The sequence below is a fragment of the Cnephaeus nilssonii genome (assembly GCF_951640355.1).
Source record: "Cnephaeus nilssonii genome assembly, chromosome: 21".
NCBI classification, from domain to species: domain Eukaryota; kingdom Metazoa; phylum Chordata; class Mammalia; order Chiroptera; family Vespertilionidae; genus Cnephaeus; species Cnephaeus nilssonii.
The window spans coordinates 10,935,891-10,960,471 of NC_137092.1; the positions used below are offsets into that span (position 1 = coordinate 10,935,891).

Consider the following 24,581-nt stretch of genomic DNA (forward strand, 5'->3'; position numbering starts at 1 on the left):
ATTAACTCATGTACACTTAAAATATTTTCCAATAATTTAAATCTTTTCAGAAAAGCAGCTGAAGCCACTTACAGTAAAAGAGGAGGTATACACTATGGAAAGCAGTATTTGAGTGTAATTGATAGAGATAAATGTGAATGTCACTTTGGAGGAACTGGGAGTATTTGCATGAAAGTTGACCAGGGCATGTCTCCTTATTAATAGAGTGAACAACACAGATGAACATCTCTGTCCTCATGAGGCTTATCAGAAGTAACAGTAGCTTCCATATTCTGAGGGTTTGTTATGTGACAGATGCTGGGGGGGAAAGTACTTTACCTGTTTCCTTTAGTCCTCACAGTAGGTGTTTTGATTCCTATTTAGTGAGGGGTTAAGGGATGGTCGCCCAGTTCACCCAGCTTGTGGGTGATACAGAGCAGCAACCAGAGCCCCTCCTCCCTGACTCCAAAGCTCACACACTCACCCACTCTCAACGATGCCATTGTCTGTAGTCCCACAGATAATGTACCTTTAGATGTACTAATATTTTGTGTACTCAACTGACTCCAGTTTTACTCTTAATTTCTTTCCTCTGAGTGAACATTTGCATAACATGGAAATGCTTTAACCTTTAAAATTCCATTCTGAGGAGTTGCAGTTTTTTTTCGAAATCTTTTTGAAAGGGGAAGAATGGATTTATGTTTGTCATAACGAGGGAAGTTATTTAGTGTTTCTTTCCCTGTTAACTTCTTGATCCTAAAAGAAATTCTTTAGTGGATTAAGAACAGGAATGAGTGTGTCACTTTTTTTCTTTCTAATGAAAACCATTTTGAAAGACTGAAGATGGCAATCCAGAGTCATATTTGTGCCGGCTCTTTCAGTTCCAGATCGCTTTTTCCTGACTGTGCACTTGTATTCTTATTGTACCGTTCTGAAAAGGGCGTCAGAGACCATGTAAAATGATTGGAATGCCTCAGCGTATGAACAATGGACATAGCCAATTACTAAAACTACCCAGTACTAACCCATCTTGGCTTGGGAACTTTGGAATTAACTGCGTGCGGCATTTCTACACATACCATTATAGAAAAAGCATGCGGGTAACCTTGGTTTTTCTTTTCTGGGAACTTTTTCCTTATTATTATCCCCTTTGTTACTGAAAACGGATGGTTGTCTGTACTAATACATGAGAGAAGTATGTTTGATACCAACAGATAATCCCTTCTGTTTTGAAATATAGTCCTCCATATGAGTGCTCAGACATGTGGGCCCTTGCAAACATACTGGACTTCCTCTTTAAGGGTTAGTTGTGTCAGCTGCCAGTTGAATAGTGAAGGAGAGAATGTCCAGGGATATTGAGGATAATGAAAGAGATAAAAAACAGCGAAAGTTGATTGTTTGTTTTTAATTATCTCTTGGAATGACTTGTAGATACCCTTTCCCACTCCATTTTGATTTTTACTTCAGCTAGACCTGGCTCTGATTCTTAGCAAAGGATATTGGGCAAGCCACTTAACTTCTCTAAGTCTCAGTTCCCTTGTTTATGTATCGGGAATAATAGTAGTCATACCTAACTTGCAGAATCGTTTGTAAATGTTGGAAATAACATTTAATTGCGTGGTTCTGAGCACAAAATAGGCACTCAAGTGCGGAGGCCCCAAACTTTGAACTTCATTAGCCTCCTGGTAATTCCCCGTTTGGAATATACAGGCTGGGAGTACTTGTCTCTGGACCTCCTTGTTTCAGTTTTCTTTTAATGAGTCCCTTTAGACACTGCTTTTGCCAGGACAAGATTATGGGTCACCTAAAAACCAGAGTCAAGCACTATAGCAATTTCAAGTTTATAGATGAACTGTCTGTGAATTAACACACGTTCGTCTGCTTATAATTTGCAGCATCTTGCATTTTTCATGTCAAAAGCAATTGATTCATAGAAAAAGATATTTAGTGTTTCAAATCAAAGTTGGAGAACTCTTTCAATAAGGAGGATCTGCTCGATCGGCTTATTTGTTTCGATCTTTCATCCCTGAGTCTTCATGGAAATCAGGTTTGAAATGTTAGAAGCAGTTGGTTTTCAGCATTGGGAAAGCTTATCTAATCAGGCATGTGAAGTGGCCTATGTCGGATTTCTGTGCCAGAGAAGGCGAGGGGAGGTGGAGGAGATTATCACTCTTGCTTGTAATTCCTGAGCATTGTTGAGACACTAAGAGAGCAATGGAGAAATTCCAAAAAAAACAAAACAAAAACATTTTAAGGTGACTACACTGGCCTAACACACATATATCTCCCAACTCCATTTGGGCTGGGCTGGTACTATAGTTCTATGGGACCTAATTTGAATCACGTGATCAATAGTTTATCATTTCTGGGCTAGATGATGAGGATTTTTTTGTTTCACAGAATTTAGGATTGGGAGTTTTACATAAAATGATATTTTACATTAAATTGTGCTTTCTGACAAGGGAGTGACAAGGGAGCCATCTCAACAAACGTTCTTTCAGGTGTACAGTGTAGGACAGTTTTATAATCACTTTTCTAAACATGATTTTATTTGAGCCACAAATGAACTCTGCTAAGGAAGGAGGGCCGGTGATGTTATTTTGCAGATGAGCATACTAAGTCTCAGATAGCTTATGGAATTCCTCTAGACCACACGGGAGTATATAAAGCCAGGATTAGAACCCAGATTCTGGGGCAGTAGTTCTTGCTTCATTATACCGCATTGCTTCCTCCAGAATGCCCCTGAAGCCGACTTCTGTTCCCCAGGATAATAAAGGATTCTCTTCCTTTCTGTTTGATTAGCTGCCTCAGTCAGAGCATGTCAGCAATGAAGCAGAAGTTGAGGATTCTTTCCCCAGATGGGTCATTAGCTTTTCTTAACAAGATTCTATGCCTGTAGTAACCGGTTGTCCCTGATGCCTGTGGCTGACTCAGCTGAACTCATCACACCTTCCATATGTTCTGCAGTGGACCCCCAATGTCATGTTCCCAAACAGGCAGCTCCTGTGCTCCGATGTCTAGTTCTGAGAACCTTCCCTCGGCTGTTTTTAAGCCTTAGTTCTTCCTGAGTGGCCTGGAGTGATTTACTGTCCTTAAAGTTTAAGGTCTCTCAAGAACACACAGCATAATGTAATTTCATTTCACAGCTCTTGGCATTTCTCTCCTTCATCCTTATAACTTTAAATTTAAACAGAATATGAATTGTGTGCACTGATAGGCTTGTTAATATTGCGCTGTCATTTAAGTGCACTTCAGCATTTCGTCTTTCCTTTTGATCAAAATGAGGAAATAGAAAATGTTTTGTTATGGTAGTTTTACACATACACCCACAAGGAAATGCGTAGCTAGCTTGTGTGGGAACTGTAACTGATATATTTCAGGGAAGAAAATGCATGATGGGTAAAATTTTAACTCTGCCAAATGTTCATGGGGAAAGAAAAATGATCAAGCTCCCACATTGCACTTCAGTGTAGCTTACTAATTCTAAGGCTGTTAACTTTTATGAGTCCCTGCCTTGTTTACATCTATTACTGTCTGAAAGCACGCTCGCCCTGCCACAGAGTGCATTTCACAAGTTGTGCTTCTCATTCCAGGGGGCCATCTCCACAAACGTGCTTTCAGGTGTACAGTGTAGGACCGCTGTTGACGGTTTGCCACCTTATCAACAGAATGCCAAGTGGACCATTTTGACTCCTCCAGCAAGCCAGCTGGACATTTGGCTGGGCCCTGTGGTCAGCCGAGAGCTTCCTTTGAAGGCCACTGCCCTCTAGCCACGCCGAGGCCATGCACCTCTCTCACCAGGAAGAATTTGGCACTTGCATATCATGAGAGCTGGGATTCCCCATGCTCCTTCATCCTGAGAGCTTTGATAGCAGAGTTGCTCCTGAGGCACATAGGTTATCCAGAATGCATATCATTTGTTCATAGAAAATTAAGACTTGATTATATATTTTTTTATTTATGACAGGTTGAAATGAATCGACTTGTTACATTCACTGCAGTAAAGGAATATTAATAGGTTTGGTAAAATTTCAAATTTGACACTGTGAATATTTGAATTAAACAAACATCCCTGCTGTGTGTGTGTGTGTGTGTGTGTGTGTGTGTGTGTGTGTGTGTTGGGAGGAATAAACTTTGGAACTATTTTTTAAAAGTTATTTTGTAATAGTGCCTATTCTCAGTTGGCAGAAAATAACTATCTAGAATGTTGCTCAGGTCTAGTGAAAAGATTTAGGGAAGTTGTAACTAGCTTAATAACCATCTGTGGACTGACATCGATCGACACACCCAATTACACAAGACCTGAGTCTGAGAACTGGTGATGTGCAATCATCCCATCACATCTGGTCGTCATTATCAGCAACAGTAATGGCTCCACTATTTCTTTGGGGCCACATGAAATGACAGTGTGCCCATAGTAAAGGGGAAGTCAGGCCTGACAAAACACACCCATTCCCAACCCCTTGTTCCCAAACTTCTCTTTAAATGTACCCTTTTGTGAGGTTTTGAAGTAATTCACTTTATTTATTGTTGTTGTTTTTAATAAAATTTCCTTTAAAAAAAATTTTTTCCCCTTCTTAAATACCATGACTTTCCAGTTCGAATTTTTGCCAACCCAAACCAGGAAGGGCCAAAGCACTCTGGGTCATTTTTCTAACATACCTCTTTGTCATTTGAGAGACGTCATGTCTGTGGTTTCCTGCTGCTTTGTGAGTACAGAAGTATTCAGTATCTATTCTGGCTTACAGTTAATGTTACAACTGCTGTCAACCACTTATGAGCACTTTCTAATAGAAATCATTTTGGTCACTGTGAGTGGGAGGGAAGGAATTGATTCACAGGAATAAATTTGCATGTTGAGAAGATAATATCTCATAGTTCGCAATACCTAAGCACTTTCGTGTGCTTTATCTCTTTGACGAGGCTGTATGTTCATTTGTGGAGACTGAGGCAGAGACCCTGTGGGGCCTGATCCAAAGTCAGCCTGTAGGTGCCAGATCTTCGGTCTGGCTCTTGGTGTGTAACTGGATGATTCTTTCATTGGCAAAAATATGGGATCTTTCTGTTCTTAAAGGGCACCCTTTTGCCCTTGGACGGTATGTTAGCAATTCTTTCCAGAGTGGAAAGAAGGTAGTTATATTTTCTTCCTTTTGATAAAAATCGTTGTGTTTTCTCTAAATCTTGTTGTTTCTAATGAGAGTCTGATGGCACTGCAGGGTTTCTGACTAACGGGCCTTTTGGAAAATTAAGGTTTTATAGAAATTAGTAAGCTTTCCATGACTTTCTGAAGGGAGCAGACTCAATCCAGTGATACAAATGTGTTCTTTGATTTATCAGTACATTACAAAACATTAATTTTTCAACACATTAATTTTGGAGTTTTAATATTTACCTTCTTTCTGAAGCACATATCTGTGCACAAAGTGGATGCTTAATGGTTGTCATCGATTTGGCAAGAGGTCAAATGTGTTGGTGAGTATTGGTCGAGCAGTGCCATATAACTTCAGTGCCTAGATTGCGGTGTGCACACTGGCTGTGAGACCTAGCTCGTCTTTTGAGAAGTGATGTAGAGTTTCAGGAAGCACCCTGGGCCTGTAATCAGAAGTCTTGATATGGGACAGTGTGAGTCCAGGGAACATACTTAGCTAAGAGACCACTTAAGAAAAAGATTTTGCATTTCTTTTAAGAGTCAGGCCTTGTGCTGAATGTTAGAGGGATTGTTTCAAAGGGCTTCTTTGTCTAAGTTGAGGCTCCTGTCTATGAGCTGAGGAGAAGCAGAAGAGGAGAAACAGTTCTTGGGAACTTTCCCTGGAGGTTATAGCTGGCTCTAAAGGGTCCTGATTGGATTAGATGAGTAACTAGTTCCTAGGACTAATGAACTTCCCAGGAGTCCCTTTGGCTGTACATGTGGCTCCATGGGATTGCATACCGTTCCAAGTCATCATGTTTTGGAATAGTGGTTTTCTAACTTGAGTGTGCATCAAGTTTTGGGAGGTTTGTTAGAACACAGACTGCTAGGTCCACCCCCAGAGGTTCTGATTCTGTAGGCGTAGAGTGGGACCTAGTAATTTGCATTTCTGGCAAGTTCCCAGGTGATGCTGCTGGTGTTTGGGGAACTACACTTTGAGAACCATAGACTTGGAGCAATTTCAGGTGTTTGAGCTTTAGGGCAACAGGAGCTATGCAAGCTTGGCTGGAATTTTTTCACAGCTTTTCTAGTGCATAGAGGAGCGCTTCCAGATGTATTAATTAATTCATTCAACAAGTATGTGAGTGTCCACTATGTGCCAGGTGCTGTTACAGTTGTTAGGGACACTGTGAAGAAAGCACACAGAACTCCCTCCGTTTGTGGAACTGAGTGAGCACAGGCCAGGATTAACCAGCTATCAGTCCTGCTGGTTATTGACAAGCCTGTTCCTTTTCCTAGTTCCCTTCTACTTATTTTACTTTCTTTTGGAATTTTGCTTTTAGTAATAATGACTTTGCTCTTATTAATCATCACCATAACTTTTAAAAAATAGGTATGTTTTTGTTGATTTTTAGAGAGAGAGGAAGGGGGAGGGAAAGAGAGATCGGAACATCGATGAGAGAGAAACATCCATTGGCTGCCTTCTGCAAGCCCCCTACAGGGGATGGAGCCCATAAGACTTGAATGTCAAAGCTATTGGTTCTTTCATTAGATACATTTTTTTACTTGCAATATTTCTAATGTCCCTCTGCGACATAGTTTTTGAATTGAAGTTTTGAATTAAAAAGCTGTCTTCCCAGAGTGGGAGAGATAAGGATGGAGGATGTTTGTGAATTAGGTCGAATCTCTCCTTGAGAAAAAAAAAATGCTGTTTATGATCTAAGGACAATGAACAACTTTCCTTTTCATGGTCTGTGTTAGTGCAAAACTTTTGTTTGATGGCATTAAGCCTTCCCTCCCCACCATTATAGTAGTGAACCTGGTAAATGTTTGCTGTTAAAATTTTTTTTTTTCTTTCAGCCTTAACCAGGGGACAAACTAGAAATGACAGCGTAGTAGAATGGAGAATCTGCAACGCTCTCCTATGGAATGCTGTTGAATGGTCCTGGTGCTATGCAAGATTTGTTGATTTGTTGCAGGTCTTTTGCAATATCGCTCAAAGTTGAGCAAGACTTGTAAAAAGAAGTAAAGAAAATAGTTTATTTCATTTCAGAGTTTGGAAGCCCTGGCTTATGGGGATGAGCTAAAATAAAGACATGCTGAGTAAATGCAGTGAAAGGTTATTTTGGTAATTAGAGGAAATTCCATTTTTTGTTTGTGGAGAGACTCTGGAGAGCAAATTAGAGAGAGGGTAAAACTCACTTTGGCGACACAGCAGAGCCAGGCAATCTCAGGGACATGTATTCTATATATGTAGGTATTACCAAATATTTTTTTTCAGTTGTGTAAATGCAAATCATTTCAATGTTAGAGCAGCTCCGTTCATTACTGTTACCGGAAAAACGAGTTAAACCAAGCACATGGCCTACTGAGTCAACAGTGTCATTTTAGCATCAGGAGGCACAGAACGTTAAGTGAGTTATTCCAGGGCCTGTGGTTTTCCTCCAGCTGAGCAAAGACAGCTGTTGTTCAGAAGTGGGGCTTAGATGCAAAAAAAGAAGTTGCCCATTTCCTTTCTGTCTCAATTATAGCCACTTTGTTTTCTTTTTGCTTGAGACTTTTCAAAAATCCCTTTTCTGCTTAGATTTCTGGCATCAGATTTCCAGAATTGGAGGGCATAGTATTTATTATCGACTGATTGTCGTTTAAAACTTTATTTTGAATGCAACCACCAGTTCATGGACCAGGGCTGGTATATGACATCAGATATTCTTTAAAAAAAATGTCCTAAGGAAACAGAAAAGTAATCTCTTTTATCATGTCATCATTTTCTCCAGTTCTTCCGTGGTGCGGACATGAAGTAAGGTGGGATTTTATGGAACATTATACCAAACTGTAGTGATGAAATGTATCCTTTTGACTTTGGAAGCCAAGAGTCTGGTGTACTGAGCCTTGTGGAAAAATAGTGCTGTGAGCTGTCTGAGGTTTCCTCAAGCGGGAGCCAATATTATTACCGGTATGTGTCTGGATAGTTATTTCTTGGTTTGGGGAGATGAATTTTTGTCTTTTTCCCCTCTCTCAGTTGATTCCTTTATTAACTGGAGAGAAACAAACCAGATGAAGAAAATGTTCTATCTCTTCTGGCATTTTTGGTTTACCACATTAGTTATTACCCGCCTTCTCTGAATAGCAGGCCACACGTTTCCTGTTCAGCGGTTCAGTTTTCACCAACTTAACTGCAGATGTGTCCTTTGAAGGATTTGTTTCTTATCAATTAAATTATGGTATGCTTTATCAAATAGTGATGGGTTGCTTATTCCTAATACGGTCACCATTCTTAAGAGTAAAATCTTGTCAAGATGAGGTGTGATCATTGTTACGCTCCAGTTCCATAATTACCTTTGCTTCTGCGATGCTGTTCTGTTATTGAGAAGAAATGGTATCTAGTTACAATTTTACAAAGGAAGCACACTATACAATTTCACTCATTCTCTTACCTCACAGGGTAGTTTGTTTTTGTGTTTTTCCTGAGAAATAATATATAGCAGTAGATTGAATCCTAGAGTTGGCAAGTTTTCAAAAGTGGGGTTCTTTTGTTGTGGAGGTAGGACGGATCCTGATGAATGGATGTCAGTCCTTATTAGGGCATGCTTGTGAAGAGGGGCCCTGAAATGCAGCATTGGTGGCCCCTCCAGTCCTGGGAACTCAGTCTTTGGTTTGTTTTTAACAAGCATGTGCTCATTAGCTGATCTTTGGTGTGTGTTTTTTATGTACATAGCTAGTACGGGGGTGCTTATCTACACAAGAATGTTATAGTCACAAATGTATACTATGGAGGTCTGCAAGTCTGGGTGGATATCAGGTTTCTAACTGCATCTCAACAGATGTATTGAGTGAAAGGATGCTGGACTAGTGGGTAAAAGATTTGTGGTCTAGGCCTGGTTTGGCCATCTTGACTTGAATGACTTTGGGTGAGTCCTTTATTTCTTTAAGTTGTAGTTTCCTCTTCTGTAAGATAGTGCTAATACCAATTCACTTGCCCCACAGAGTTGTTGTTGGGATCAGATGAGTGTCTGAAAATGTTTGTAAATTATTAAGGAACGTTTATAATAGCATAGTCGTATGCTAATTGATGTGGGTTCATTCAGACTGCTCAGGGCTGAGAAATCAAGGGTTGTGAGCTTACTTTCTGATTTGTTTGGCCAAAGTGTCACAATGGACTTAGAATACTTGTAGGTTTGAGCTGGGAACATGGATGGAAATCAGCTGAAAATCTCTGCCCACTAGAAGAAGCTGGGATGTTACTCCCAAATACATGTTACCAAGTCAACACCAGCTCTGCAGTGAGCTAGGATAGGTACTTGTCACTCTTATTTTACTGGAAGGACAATGACCAGCCAACTAATTTAGGACATGACTGACTAGTTACTAAAATTCACATCATTAGAGTTATGCCTTGAGGGTAAAGTATTGTGTCTTTGGAAGGATGCTGATTTGGGGTTATTGTCTTAACATTATAAAGCCAGATTATATTGAGGGGAGGCCACTTGATTCACTTGACATTTTTAATGTAAAACTTAGAGTTTTGGAGACTTTCTATAGTAACTTATATTTAGGTCCAAAGCCAAAGTGATTACAATGCCTTGGTTTAAATATTTTCGATGAGGTAATGTGTGCTTTGCTGGGAGGAGGAGAAATGTTATTTAATCACTAGCACTGCACTAATAACCACATTCATGAAGTCCTTTGTCCCTTTGCTTGAACTGAGGGTTACTTGCTTTAATACCGATTTTCCAAAGGACTTAATCCTGTTAATGTGATGAGTTGATAGTGAGAAGGACATTCCCACTGGGCCTGAGTGGTGTAACTGGTAAAACTTCCTTTGCAAATCCCTCTTGTTTAACACGAGTGTCACTCCCATGTCCCCAAAGTGAAATGAATTTTTATTGAGGAGAGTATTTTAAGAGTGGTAAACAAAGAGATTAAATTATCTCCTCTGCCAGGTCATTGTGATCTTAGAAAGCTAGAATAAACTATCATTTTGCAGATTTTATTTTTGTCTTCTTTTGTGGGAAATTAAGGAGTTGTTTATGTTCTCTTGGAAGGAGATAGAAAACTACTGACCTGCTCCTTCAACAGTTTGTCTTGGCCAACATTTTGCAAGCATTCACCATGTGCCTGGCATCATAGTGGGATGAAGGTAGGGGGAGCAGGCATTGCATATGTGTTGCCCAGTACAGATCTGTCTTTTGCTGGAACTCCCTTGGGCTGCCAGGCAAGAGGAGTGGCCATAAAGCAAATGTGGGGTGTGAGCCAGGGCATTTGCATGGTGTTGTGTGTTTTTTTTAATTCCTCTAGGAATTTATGACTTTCTTATGAAAGTTGGGGAAGCGCTGGGCTCCAGAAAGTCAACACCTCTTACAGGATTTACTCTCCCAATTTTTAATTTAATATATTGGAGTTTAGGTTATTTCTTTTGCTCTTTCTGAGAACTCTAGACTGAAGCTGGAACAAGAGAAGTCTTTTGGCCTCTCTAGACCCAAAAGCAAGCAAGCAAACAAACAAACAACCGTTGTCAAAGGCAATGTGACTTTTAGGTTTGTCGAATCAGGTATTGTTAGAAATGGAGAAACCTAGATCTCCCATGTTTGAAGACACAAACATGGAAAGTTTTAATTCCGGTATGGTCATTGATTGGTGTACCAATCTTCTGTCTTTGCTGCCTTTCTTTGCTCATCCAGCAATTGAATGATCAAGAATGGACATGAGCATTTGCAAACCAGATCTTTGTCTATTAGTGTGCTAGGCTATTTTTAAACTGACTCTACAACTTCACAGAAATCTAAGTAGTATTGGAGATAAATTCTTGCTTACACTCTCAGTCAACAAAGAATATGAGTAGTTGAAAGGTTCATGGAATTGGAGGACTGGGGTATTTAAGAGGAATCGATTGAGCATTGAAATTATGAACTCTTCATCAATTATCTTTAAGTGTACATTATTTTTTTCTATTGACCATGGGGCCCAAGTAATCTTGGTGTGAATTGGCATTGATTTGTGTTTAAAGAAACATAAAAAGCAGCAATTAAAACAAAACGAAATAAAAATGGAAGTTTGGGGCTATCTTTCATGTGTTTTTTTCTCTTCTGGTTATTTAATAAAGATTTAATACTTTCCTGCTATCTTCTTTTGTGTTCCAAGTTTGTTGCCCCAGGCATGTTCTTTGGAAACGGGAACAGTATGCATTGACCATTTGCAGATTTAGATATTTTCTTTGCAATGCTGGAAAGAAAATTCTATGCTTATCTGGAATATTCTGGGAATGAGCCAAGGGTTTATAGGACCTTTTGAGCTCTTGGGTTTGCACAGTTCTCAGTGATGTGTGCAGGAATTTGGAGTTGAATATTGCCCTCCGGTGAATAGGGTTAGTTTTTTGCTGAAGGTGAAGAACCTCTAACCCAGATAATAATATAGAAATAACCCGAATGTTAGGACCTTATCTTCTGCAAACCATGACTTCAGAACAGTTAGCTCTACATGTAGTGGGTCCTTATTTAAGACTCAGACTCCGAACATCCATTAGCACAGTACATGGATTAAGGTGTCCTGTTGACTCAATTCTTGGTAGCTTTCATTGCTACCAACCAAGGTTTTGTTTTGTTTTTTAAAGGCTGTAGAGAAGAATGCCTATGGGGAAATCTGAGTCTGTTCTCTGGATTTCCCCCATTTGGTTTTGGGAAGTCTCTATGATTTTATATAATAACATATAACAATCTTAGGTTTTTCCATTTTCATTTTTAACATATTTTTGTAACTTTTTCTTTTGTGGGGGGTCTACTCTAAATTAACAAACAATAGTAATTGTCTACTCCATTTAAAAAGCATTCTAAACAATTTAAGCTAAAAGAACACTTCGTTTCTTTTCGGTGGGTATCAAGAAGATTATATATATTTATAAAATTCTTTTCCAGCAAGGGTACTTAAAAGCATATATTTAAAATTAAGGGATTTTTTTAAAAAAATGAAGTTGTACTTAACAAAATGGTCTTTTAAACGCTTTAAAAAGGGAGCATTTACTAAAAGCACAGGAAATTGGTGACAGGCAGAATTTGTCTCTGATAACAGAATAGATGTAGGTTATAGAACAGAGCAGATAATAGATATAAGATAAGACAATGGAATAACACCTCTGATTGGCCTTTTTTGACCACTAAGCCTTTTGTGTAGAGAATAATTCAATGCATTGAGACTGTTTTGGGTCACATTGGTGCATCCTGCTCTATGGCTGTGTATCAGTGACTCTCCTCAGGGGGAAATGGTATGGTACAATGAAAACATACTATCCTAGCTTACTAGTCACTTGGAATTTTTATTGCTGTGTTTTTTGCATTTGCCATTTAGATGTAAATTTTGGCTTCCATTCAATTCATTTTAATAATTTCTTAACATAATACACATGGCCTAAGATTCAAGGGGAAGGGTGGGGGCGGGTGTGTCTTCCTTCATGCAAATTTTAAGGCAGGAATGTCCAAAGATGTTTTAGTTTTGTGAAGATTAGAAAAGTATAGGTCCACTCTTAACTTTATATCCTGGGATAGGCCAGGATATTTGTACCATGTTATCTTTTTTTCATTTTGCTTTCTACTTTTACACAAAATGAAACCAGAATTAGTAGGCACAGTCACATTTGGGTATCCCTATGCTTATTAAAATTGGAGCCTTAGAATATATCAAACACATAAACTGATTGTTGAGTTTGTTCATAGGTTTGTCTTAGTTACGGAGAGTTAGTTCATTGAATATCTTATGAGTGCTGAGTATACTTGCTGTGGTCCAAACACTGGACCACAAAGGTCCTGGGGGATACAAAGATGAGCCAATCGTGGTCACTGCCTTTAGGGAATTTGCACAGAGGTGGGCAAGAGAGATGGGAAAGCCAGACTTATAACACATCTGTCTAGGATGTAGTGGGAGAACAGAGGAGGACCATCTGAATCAGACTGGAGGGTCTCTGAGGGCTTCTTAAACAATGTAGTTGCTTTATCTATGGTTTGAAATATAAGTAAGAGTTAGCAAGGTAGAGAACAAAGGAAGAGAGGGGCAGACTTTTCCAGATGGAAGGATGTACATGTGTGTAGAGCTGACCATTAACAAATTGGCCACATCAGATTTATAAGTATATGTGGATTTTTTTCAAATCTTGAATTTCATATAGAAGAACTAAATTCATTTTCATCCCTCAAAATGAGAAATTAAAATTTAGCTCACAAATAAATTAAAATTTTCTGCAGTCTCTAAGAAGACATAAAAATAAAAGGAAAAACATAGTACATAGTATGTGACAATATAGCACAGCAAATATTGATGGATTTTGTTTTCTGAAATAAATCCAATATTATAAAATATGACAAAATTTGAATTTTTTAAATCAAAGATTATTCTAGATTCATCAACTCACTGGGAGGAACTCTACGATGATTATCTTTATGAAACAAAAATTCTATTAGTGATGTCAAAAATACCCTTATGTTATTATAACTTCACTTTTTGTTGGTTATATTTTCTTAAATCAAGGCATACCTGTTTTTGAAAAGTAGTAATATTTTGCTATGAACCCTATAGGCTAAGTCTTAATAATTTCGATGGGTCTGGTATCAGCATCTCTTAAGTAGGAAACACATTTTCTGTTAGATGGTATCTGGAAAGGGCATAGAAGTCCTTGGAACATTATCAGAAAAACGAAATTGGTATCTCCCTTGTTGCATTGACTTGCCTTTTAATCAAGACAAATTTCAAGGAGGAAGACAGATGTTTCTTCATTTTGTTTTTATTTAAATGTACCACTTGGGATTTGAGGCTTCTGCACTTCTTCTGTTTGTTTGTATTTTTTTTTTCATGGCTTGATCCCAAAAAATGGAATAAAAATTTAGTGAAAGCTTTGTTGTTTGAAATTGCAAGGTTCTGTAAGAGTTACTGCAAATCCCTGAGGTCTCCCTGTCTGCACTCAATTCTCCTATTTTTGTTAATAATGCCAGCAGTCATTTCAGAGAACGGTGCTTTGTTAATTTTCCTGAGCCTCTTCCAGACACCATGTGCCCGAAGCAACATCAGCCAGCCACAGCCAAAGTCCCAGGGTATCAACTCAGACATCATCTTTCTCAAATGCTGCTACTTGAAATTTGCATAACGTCGAAGAGAAAATTAAAAGGGCCCTGTTCCCCTCCTCTTCACGTATTTCAGGAAGCCCAACCATTCAAGGCATTAACATGTCTTTGGGTGAGCCGTGGATATGAGCACGGATACCACACTGCAGACCGAGGGAGCAGGGGATGAAAAAAAAAATCATGTGAGATAGACAGCAGACAGGCTCATTTGAAGAGGCTACAAAGCAACAAGTAATACCAATTTAGCATGACGACATGTTAATACAGCAAGTCAAACACATTGAAGGCTGCTCAGATTACACCTGCTGGGCTGCAGACTTAATTACTCATGTTGGAGATTCCTAAGACAAAGGGAGGCTTTTAAACCGGTGGTATGTGCCTGGCACCGAGAGTGAAAAGCCCTGGAAAAACCTAGGTAAATGCCTAGAGAACATTTTAGGATGATTCCATCAAGTTGGGACACCTTGGGCCTGTCTCTAAATGGGCAGATTCCTGAGGCATTGGAACTGATTAAAATCAGTGACAGCTTATTCTGTTGTTTACAGTTGTGTTTACAGGCAAACCTTGGAGATACTGTGGGCTTAGTTCCAGACCACTGCAATAAAGGGAGCTGTAATCGTTTTTGCTGGAGAAGGTGTTCACCTGTATATACAATGGAGGCTGATGAAATGGAATAAATACTAACACCTTGTCTGGACTGAGTTACCCTTAGTATTAAACAAGGGTTCATTTCTTAAATGTCCTTTTTGTAGTGATTCTGAGATTGGTACTAAGAGAATCTGCTAAAGGACTAGAATAGAAGCCATTTTTATTTTCTTCGTATTAGAGTCCTTTGAGAAGGTCACAGCCCCTCTGTCCCTACTCCTCACTTCCCTCCATTCGATTGTATAGACCACAGGATAAGAATTGCTTTATTCCTGTTTGATTTCTGTGCAATGCCTAGTTGAGGGCCATGCTCACAGTAGTTGTCCAACAAATATTAATAGAACTGTATTAAAATTGAATGGCATTTTTGCTCATATGTAATTTATTTTACCTTTTGCAAATCACTTCCTATGTCTACAGTGCTATACCTTTTTTTTTTTTTTAAGAGCAGTGACCTCAGGTTTTTTTTTGTAGTAGTTGTCTGCTACTGATGGCAACTGGGAAGAATTTATTCCATTTATTGGTATTATATCCTGAATTGCCTAGGGCTCTTCTATTTTTCCTTGATTCCTCCGTTTGTTTAAACTGGGGTTGCATTGCTGTAACGGGTTTCCCTAAAGATGCCATTTACCGTGCAACCAAGAATGGAAGTACCTATTATATGAGCTAGGCTTTTTGAGCTCTTACTATGTATCGGCATTGTTTTATACTCTTTAATGTACGTTATTAATTCCGTTAATGCTTACCAGAGCTCTGAGAGATTATTTTACAGATGAAGAAACTGAAGTACAAAGAGGATCCAGAGGTAGGCAGGTAGTAGTAAATGGTGGAGCTAGAATTCAAACCCAGTTTCGGTATCTGTGCTTTCAGCCACTAAACTACCTTGTCTCACATCTCCAGAAAAGAAGAAATGTTTTCTATCCTCTTAGTTCTTAAAAGTGAAAAAGCAGAAGTCTGTAAAGAATTAAATGCTAAGTTCTGTGTGTGACGGGAGTAGGGGTTAGACTATGAGGACCAGAACCCGCAAGAGGAGGCCTTGTGGGTAAGGCCAGGGGTGACTGGGCTTCAGAGGAATGAGTACAATTTTGATACTAAGGGGGAAGTAGCAAGCAGAGGAAGCTGAAACACACGTGGAGGCATGGAACCGAGTTCAGTGGTGATCTGTTCAAGGAAGAGACAGCACTCAGTGGTGGGACTCCGACCGGACAGGAGAGGTAGCCTGCCATCTTGTAGGTGAGCATGAGGGCTTAGACTAGAAGTAAGAAATGGCTTATCCCCGGAAGAAAACAAACGCCTTAGCTTGGCACTGTGCGAAGGTCCTGCCTAGTCCTGCCAGCTGGTCTCCTGAAGCCAAAATGAGAGTAAGTTCTGAGAATTAAGACTGAAAGCCATTGTGGATTAGAGCAGCGATTTTCAACTAGTGTGCCATGGCGCACCGGTGTGCCTTAAGGTTTTTTAAAACAGGCAGTACTTGACTGTGTAGTCAGGGGCACTGACCTCTTTTCCCTTAGGTTGTCAAATGAAAAATAATGACAACAGCCAACACAACAATATCCGTCCAGTGTGAATGAATCAAAATTATACCGTATTTTTTGGGTCAGGTCAGCAGAATATATATTTTTTGATGTGCCACAGAATTTTAGCGATTAGTTTAAGTGTGCCATGAGATGAAAAAGGTTTAAAATCGCTAGATTAGAGAGTGGTGGAGTGACGCATTGCAAGTGGTGCTTCTGGGAGTTTCGATGCAATTAGACTGAAATCTTTACCATTTTGGGGGAACTGAGACAATGGATATCTTCAGCCTAGTCTAAAAAGGGGTGATTTGAATAAGCTTAAATCAGAAAGAAAAAGAAAAATAGGTTGATCTCTGGAACATTGTATAATCTTGACTTTTTTCTTTTTTAAAAAATATCTTTTTATTGATACCAGAGAGGAAGAGAGAGGGAGAGATAGAAACATCAATGATGCCAGAGAATCATTGATCAGTTGCCTCCTGCACACCCTCCACTGGGGATCGAGCCCGCAACCCAGGCAGGTGCCCTGACTGGGGATTGAACTGTCACCTCCTGGTTCATAGGTCGATGCTCAACCACTGAGCCATGCCAGTCGGGCTAATCTTGACTTTTTTCAAACCTACGTCTGACTGTGTCATTTTCCTTGCTTAAAGCAACCCAGTAGTCTACCCTCACCTAGAGGAAAAGCTGTGATCTAACTCCTACCTGCTTCCCTGGCCTTCTACTACTCCTGCTACTTCTACCTCCTTTACAGTCTGTAGGCATATGAATCTGGAATAGCAGACTCATTCTCCTCTGTTTCCTCTGCCTGGGGTTACTCTTTCTCCATAGTTCCATGATTCTTGCTCATTTAAACCTTAGCTTAAAGATACCTCCCCACACAGGCCTTTCCTGGGTCCCATGCACCCAGCCTCTGTGATTACTTTGTATCCGGTAACTGGTTCTGTTTCCAACAGAATCTGTCACCACTGTCTGAAATGACTGCTTATTTATCCATTTATTAGCTGTCTTTCCCTAACAGAATTCTGTTAGCCATGGCATCCCTGACATCAGGGCCTGTACCGTACATCATAGATGCTCTGTTATGTTCTGAGTATTAGAAGACTAGTTCCCAATAATGCTGCACAGAAAATGTGTGAAACTTGGAAATTGGCTTCTAGATTTTATGTCATGTTGCCCTGTGATGGAGTGATGAAATTAAAATCTGCTGCTCCTTCTTTTTGCCTCTTGTGGGGAAGGGAGTGGGCATGCGCGCGCGCGCACACACACACACACACACAATGTGATTGATTTCAGTCAGCCAGTATCTATTGCATGACCGCCATATGTGGCTTAAGATGAACATTTGGGGAAAAGTTACTCTTTTTGTGAATGACTAGTTTCTCTGAGTCTATTAAAACATTAATTTAAGCATCAGTTCTCCAACTGTGGTATAATTGAGCATTTTGGTTTTTTACCCTACAAATAGAAAGCTGCTTTCAATTTTATTTTTAAATGTATATGCTTTACATTGAGGGGGAAAAATAAATTGAATTTTAAAATGAGGCCTTTCCCAGTTACTGTTATGGTTTTGAGTTATCAAAGTGTTAACTTCTCTTTGTGTAGCAAATAATTACAGTATTCATTTAGAAATAGCCCCCAGGCAAAGTCATGAGTCTGAAATTTTACTTTATTTTTCCTTAGTATATTCAGGCAATGTGTTCTCATCTGGATCATCCAAGACCTCCAGTGGATTATGTCATTTTTTTAGGGGAGTCCTTAAAGTGGACACTCTTTTGAGTACAGTTGCTCTCAAAGTGTTCCTCGGACCCATGGCATCAGCATCACCTGGGAACTGGCCAGGAATGCTAATTCCCAGGCCTCCTCTACACCCACTGAGTCCCCATCTGTGGGGTTGAGGTCCCGCACACCCTCCAAATGATTCCGCTGCACACGGAAGTTTGAGAACCGTGGCTTAGTAAATGTTAAAGGTTTAAGGTAGCATGACCCTACAGATTAGCCAGATGGCATTAATTATTAGCCCTGTAAGCCCACCTCCTTTTTGGTCACTGAATTTGATTGGCTCACTAAGGCTAGGCTGTAAAGTTATTTGATAGATTGATTGCCACATGTTGACTTTGTGTTGTTTGTATTTCTCTGAACCTGTCGCTGTATTGATTTGCCAGGATGCTTAATAGGGACAGGCTGTGATTTATTTATTTATTTTGTTGCACCCATGGCTTTCTGAGTCATGGGCCACTGAGTCCTTATGCCTTTCTGGACAGATTTCTCCAGGTACTAGGCATGCCGCTCATACGCTCTTAATGAGGGAGGTGTCACTGTTGGATCACATGGGGACCTTCAGGAGCATTTAGTTCAGCCTCGATTGATTTGCAGGTAGGAAATGAGCCTGCATGAGGTTGTGCTTTGCTGGTAGTAAGTAGCACAGCTAGTGAGTGGTAGAGGCAGGATTTCAGTCTCCTGACTCCCTCACTGCACCAGGATCCCTGCAGGGGGAGGACAAAGTTGCAGTTTGCTCTCTGCCTGGGGGACATTTCTTTCCTACTGTGAGGTTTTCTTCTTTTATTTAAAGAAAAAAAACAACAACAGTAAAAAGTCAGGAAGTTCTCATTGAAACTAATAAAAGTGTCCAAAGTGAATGAAAAAAAAAAACCAGTTTGAGAACTTTGGTATGGAGGAAATAACCTGACATTAACTGTTTTAATTATAGTTGTTGCATTGGGCTTATCAGTGTGGGAAGAGAGAGCATTCGAGCCCTACAGGGAAGTGGGATATAGACAACAAGATGACCCTTTTCCTGAATCTGCCTGTTCAGGCTGCTGCCTAGGGAGTGCTTGTGTGATCCCAACCGCGGTCATGGAGAGGGGCTGGACTCAGTAAGAGATCTAGGTCCCAGGCCCAACACTGCCAACTAGTGGTGTGATGCCCTGTGAGGCGGTCACTGTACCTTCTCGGCCTTCACTTTCTAGTAAATGGGTGTGATAATGCCTATCCTGCCCACCCTGAGAAGGAATATGCCCGATAGTGGAAAGCAGTGGGTCACTGCAGTGAAGAGCACAAACTGTGGTGGGACTCAGAGGTTCTAGGTTCAAATTCTGGGTCTTTAATTAACCGGTGTGATGATAGGCAGGCTACTTATCCTTCCTATGAAATGGGCATAATGAAATTAACTACTTCATACTGTTACTGGCATTAGAATTCTTGGGTTCCCCAAGATAGAAATAGAGAGGAAACCCCAGGAAAATTTCCAGACAGATTTTATTAAGCTTATGCTGGAGCACAAGGGAGTCAGCACAGAGAAAGGAAGGCCCCCTGAACTGGCTCCGGGTCTGGCTCTGCTTGGCTGCTTTTACAAAGTGGGCTTGCGCAAAAAGGTCGGCTTGCGCAAAGAGGCGGCCCTGTGAGGGGTTTGGGGACTGGAATTTTTCATGTCAGGGCATGGTTACTTTCTCCTCCTGTTGGGTTGCTGAGCAACTGTCTCTGCCCCTGCACTATGGGGCAAGATGGTGGTGCTGCTCATTGCTGCTACCCCAGGAAGGTCGTGTAGCGGCCAGACCATGATCAGCTTCGCATGTGGGTCAGTAGATTAAGAAGGCATTCAGAAGGGCGATAAAATCAGCTACCTCTTGGAGGGATGGTGACGTCCTTGCGTTCCTTCCAGCCACCTGGTCTAATCTTAGCTTCCTAGCCACCTGGTATTTTCTATTTCAGGGCCCAAGTCCCTCTACTGTCTCAATAGGCTTATAGGGAAGATTGAATTTGTCTATATAGAGTGCTTAGGACAATGCCTGCTATTTAGTAAGTGCTATGTGTTAGCTGCTATTGTTAATACTGTTTTTAAGTATTATTATTTTAAGAGATGAGATTTCCGTAAACATGTTCTCAAACAGTTCCATCACTTGATAAGAGTACTGGGCAAATACAGGGATCTTCTGCAGTATCCGTTCATGGAGGAGTTTTTCTAACATCAGCCTGTGCCTGGGCCTTGCTGGGAAAAGAAGTGGTTTCGATGCCCAGGAAGGGCAGGCCTAGAGCCTCTGATACTGCAGTTTAGTCACAGAGTGGTGTGGCTAGAAGCTCAAACTGGAGACTTCTCAGTTTTGCTTTCAGGTATTTATACATGAGCCATCCCAGGAGATGGAAATCTTAATAATCTTCCGGAAAAAGTTCATGGACTTCCATTTTGATTTTGATTTTTGACTAGGTTTCTTTCTGTCTTGCCTTTTCGGTTATTAGAATTATAATATTTTGTTGATGAAAATTCCAACTCTGAAAGCTAAACAATCAAGGTATTGTCATTATGTAGCAAGTGAGTGACAGACTTTGGGTAGCTTTCCTCCTCTTTTGGCTTAAATCACAAAACATTCTACTTTCGCTGTTTATTTCTGAGTAGCCTGTTTTTGGGAGGGATTAGGGTGGTGAAGTGCCTTATTGTTGCCAAGTAAAGGGACTGGGGTTCAAGAATTTGAGAATTATTATTTTATCTGTATGTATAAATGAACTTTTTCATTTTCTTTACTTTGATCCCCTTCCTCTTTCTCTGCAATCTTTATTCATGATCTATTCCCCTTAAAGTTAGAGATTATATTTTATATATTTCTCTATGTATTCCACTTCTCCTTTCCCCTCTGGATCCTAACATAATGCCTGGTACATAGCAGGCTCTCAGCTATAGTTTGTTGAATGAATATTATTGATGCGTCTGATTACTTCCTCAAGTGACCTTTTCTGAAGCCTCACCTGAAGGCTTAAATAGTTAATATGGTGGTGATCTAGTATCTACCCTGGTCTTCCTAAATATGTATTGATGAATCTTTGCATTACTCACCTGAAGTGTCCAAATCCCAAGATGCTCATGGCCTCTCATGAGTATTATAGTTTGAATTTCCCTAGTATCATTGGGAGATATGAATGTAACAGCTAGGGAAATCCAGGCACAGATCATTAAAAGCATCATTCAAGACCACAAAACAGTTATTGTGGGAAGAGACACTGACCCCAGAAGCCAAAAGAAAGAAAAAAACACTGATTAAAACTCTAAAAGGAAACCCAGATCAGGTTGGATATGGGAACGAATGTTGACTTAGATTGGATAACATTTCTTTGATGTCTGAGGGTTATGATTAGTGACTTATTTCTAATGTGTGTTTGTTTTTATTTTTAGCATTGCAATGTCGGGACGGCATTGAGCTCTGTGTTAATGAAGGAGTATGTGTTACCTACCACAATGGCACAGGATACTGCAAGTAAGTTTTTCTCTGTGCTATTTCTTCTTCATATATTTTATTTTATCTCATTAGGACACTGGGCAATATTCAGTTCTATTCTATTTTTATTATTTCTGTGAAGTGTTACGGTTTCTCTAACTTTCCTGATGTAGTTCTACTATGGATGAGGATGAAAGGATATGGGGGCCAGATAGACGGCTAATAAGAACTCCTTATTACCTTCTTGTTATCTTTTTCATTATGAAAGATACTTTTCCGTGAGTAATTTTGAATGACAACGCTAGTTTTTAATTAACTAGGCTAGTTAATACACTAGTGCATTCTCCTACATGTTTCAGTTTAAGGCACACCATTACAATCTCTCCTAAACATGTTAGCTATGATCTTGTTTTTAAACCAAACTAAGTAGATATTAACTTTTTAATTCTGCCTAATATTCATGAATATTATAGCCACATGAAACTCTTTTTCTAGTGTAAAAATTCTGAAAGAGACTGTGCAGGAGGAAGATGCACACATACTTGTCGGGATGGGGTAGGAGCAGGGGCTGTGGGTAAATGCCATTATATGGGTTTACAAGAATGGGGATGAGGAACAGGACTAGGGAGCATAGGCTAGTTCTGAGAGTATTACTTTTCTTTTTCTCCAACCATCTAGTTAGATCATCTCATAAATAGCTTTTCTAGGTTTCCTATGACCCTTTTTGCTTTCTACCTCAATTGAAAGTTTTTGATAGGAGCATTTATATCATGGAAAATAAGACTTGATAATAAGAAATTTATCTTCTTTAATACTTTTATAATGTATATACTAGTACATACATATATATATATATAGGTATTTACTTAAACATTGTAAGGGAGTTTATCCAATACATTTTTGTTTCTTCTCTGGATATTTAATCAAATACCATAAAGATAATAATGACATGTGTTCCCATTAAGTCCATTCTCACCAAGATCTAGGTTCTTTAATGTCATAAACGAGAATTTTTCCAAGTCAGAAGGAATTTTCTTCTTCACTGAAGTGAAAATATTTTAAGCTGTGATGACAGTGAGTCTTAACAATAGGTTGTTTGGATTGGAATAAAGATAACATTGGAAATGAAATTTTTTATGTAACTGATTATGTGCTGTTTACTTAGTTTTTCTGGCTGGAAAAAAAACCCACCTCGAAACATGTGATACATTTTCCTCTTAAGAATGGAAGCACAACTGGAGATAAAAAGGGAAGGAACTTAATACCTAGAATCAGCCACTGAAATCTTGTTTAGTCCCTTTTTGGCATCTGGTGTCTTAGTTACTTGCTTTATTCTATTATTCAGCTCTCTTGTGATAGTTAACCCATTACATTATGATCATTTGTTGATATATTTGTTTCTCTTACTAGCTTGTGAGGTCCTGCTCTTATGCATCTTTGTATAGTTATAATGCCTGGCATGTAGCTAGTGCTTAGCAATATGTTTCTTGAACCAAAAAGTGCTCAATAGATACCATTGTCCACATTTTAAAAAATCTATTTGTCTTCAGAAGAAACCGGTCCTCTCCAAGAATTTCATTTGCTTCACATAGCATCTAGGATGGTAGGCAATTTCGTTTACTTCCAACTTATTTGGAGATATTTCACCTTATAAATAGGGTCTAAAAGTTGGCCTACATATTTGTGGTCCGACATAGGGAGAGATGGTTTCTAGAGGAGACCAATTTCTGAGCACTTACCAGGAAAGGACACTAAGGATTGCTTTGGGGAGCAAACAGATTTGTGGGCTGCTAGTCTCCAACTCTCCAACCAAGGTGAGAGACAGTTGCCCCCAGTTTATGGAAGAAGCACTGCTAGGGAACAGGGCACTCACTTTGTGAATGACGTAAACGGAGCGGCCTGAGTTCTGTCCCTGGATACTTATTCATTGTTGATGGGCTTGGATTGCTTATGGATATAGTTCTGGGTGGGTCCCTCAGGTGTCCTCCAACCCTGTTGTAAGAGAAACAAGCTTTCTGAGAAAGGCTCAGTAAGAAAAAAAAATGAGCAAGGCCATCCTTTGGGAGATCAATATGAACAACTAAACTTGGGGGGAAAGAGCGTTTCTCTACCTGAGGAAAATAAACGAGCGTCTTCAGGAGTGACAGTGTCAGCATAAGTGGATATGAGAAATGCAAGGACAGTATCAGGAAGGCAAGTCAGCCATCCCTGCAATCCCAGGCCATAGAATCTCCATAGAATGTTAAGCAAAAATAACATCTACTTACAGACCTTCCGATGTATCCTCATCAATGTTGTTTTTCCCTGGGGAAAAAAGGTAGGTAATCCAGCTTGTTCGGTAAATATTATTTTCGCAAAATGGTAAATGAATATTAGAACACTTAGCAGGTTTATAAGAATTACATCAGACATGCAGGGCATATGATTATCTTTTATTTATATGAGATTGCTTGGTGGATTAAGAAAGTTAAAGCCAAATTCCTTTGGTGGGTGGAGTGGAAATTAATGGAAAACGTTTTAAAGTAGGAGGTATCTGTCTGTATAAAGAGCCTGATGTTACTGATTCAGCTAAAATATAATGATTGTTTACAGAAATTATAGAAATCCTTGGTTAAGATCACATTGACAGATGAGGATAAGTACTTGCAAAGGTTCGTTTTGTACACAGCTCAACTGTTGTTGTTTTTTCTTTTCACTGTTAGGAGCCTAAGTAGGCAGTCAGTCTGTGATTATATTGCGATGCCAGGCAAGGAGAGCCTGTGTAATCTTGCATAAAACTCAATTATTGCTCCTAAATAGTTGTTGTCAGATCTCAGTAAAGCCCTGTCACTACAGAGAGATAAGACATTTCATTCTCTCCCTTGTCCTACTGGGAGGTGTAAATATATAATTAAGTTTAGCTGTCATTAATCACTTTCAAGTTGCTTGTCTCAGACTTTCCGATATAAACCACCCCAAATCCCAATTTGATTAAAAATCATGGGCAACTCAAGTACACTAGAAT

At 39.6% G+C, this 24,581-nt stretch overlaps 1 protein-coding gene across 1 annotated transcript in view; it reads left to right on the forward strand.

Annotated features, from left to right (window-relative positions):
- The window catches only part of NOTCH2 (notch receptor 2), a 126,709-nt gene that overhangs the window by 15,005 nt on the left and 87,123 nt on the right, over window positions 1-24,581 (forward strand). Inside the window, exon 2 of the mRNA XM_079761326.1 lies at window positions 21,535-21,616. Coding sequence (XP_079617452.1) covers window positions 21,535-21,616 — 82 coding nt within the window. The remainder of the gene's footprint in view (window positions 1-21,534; window positions 21,617-24,581) is intronic.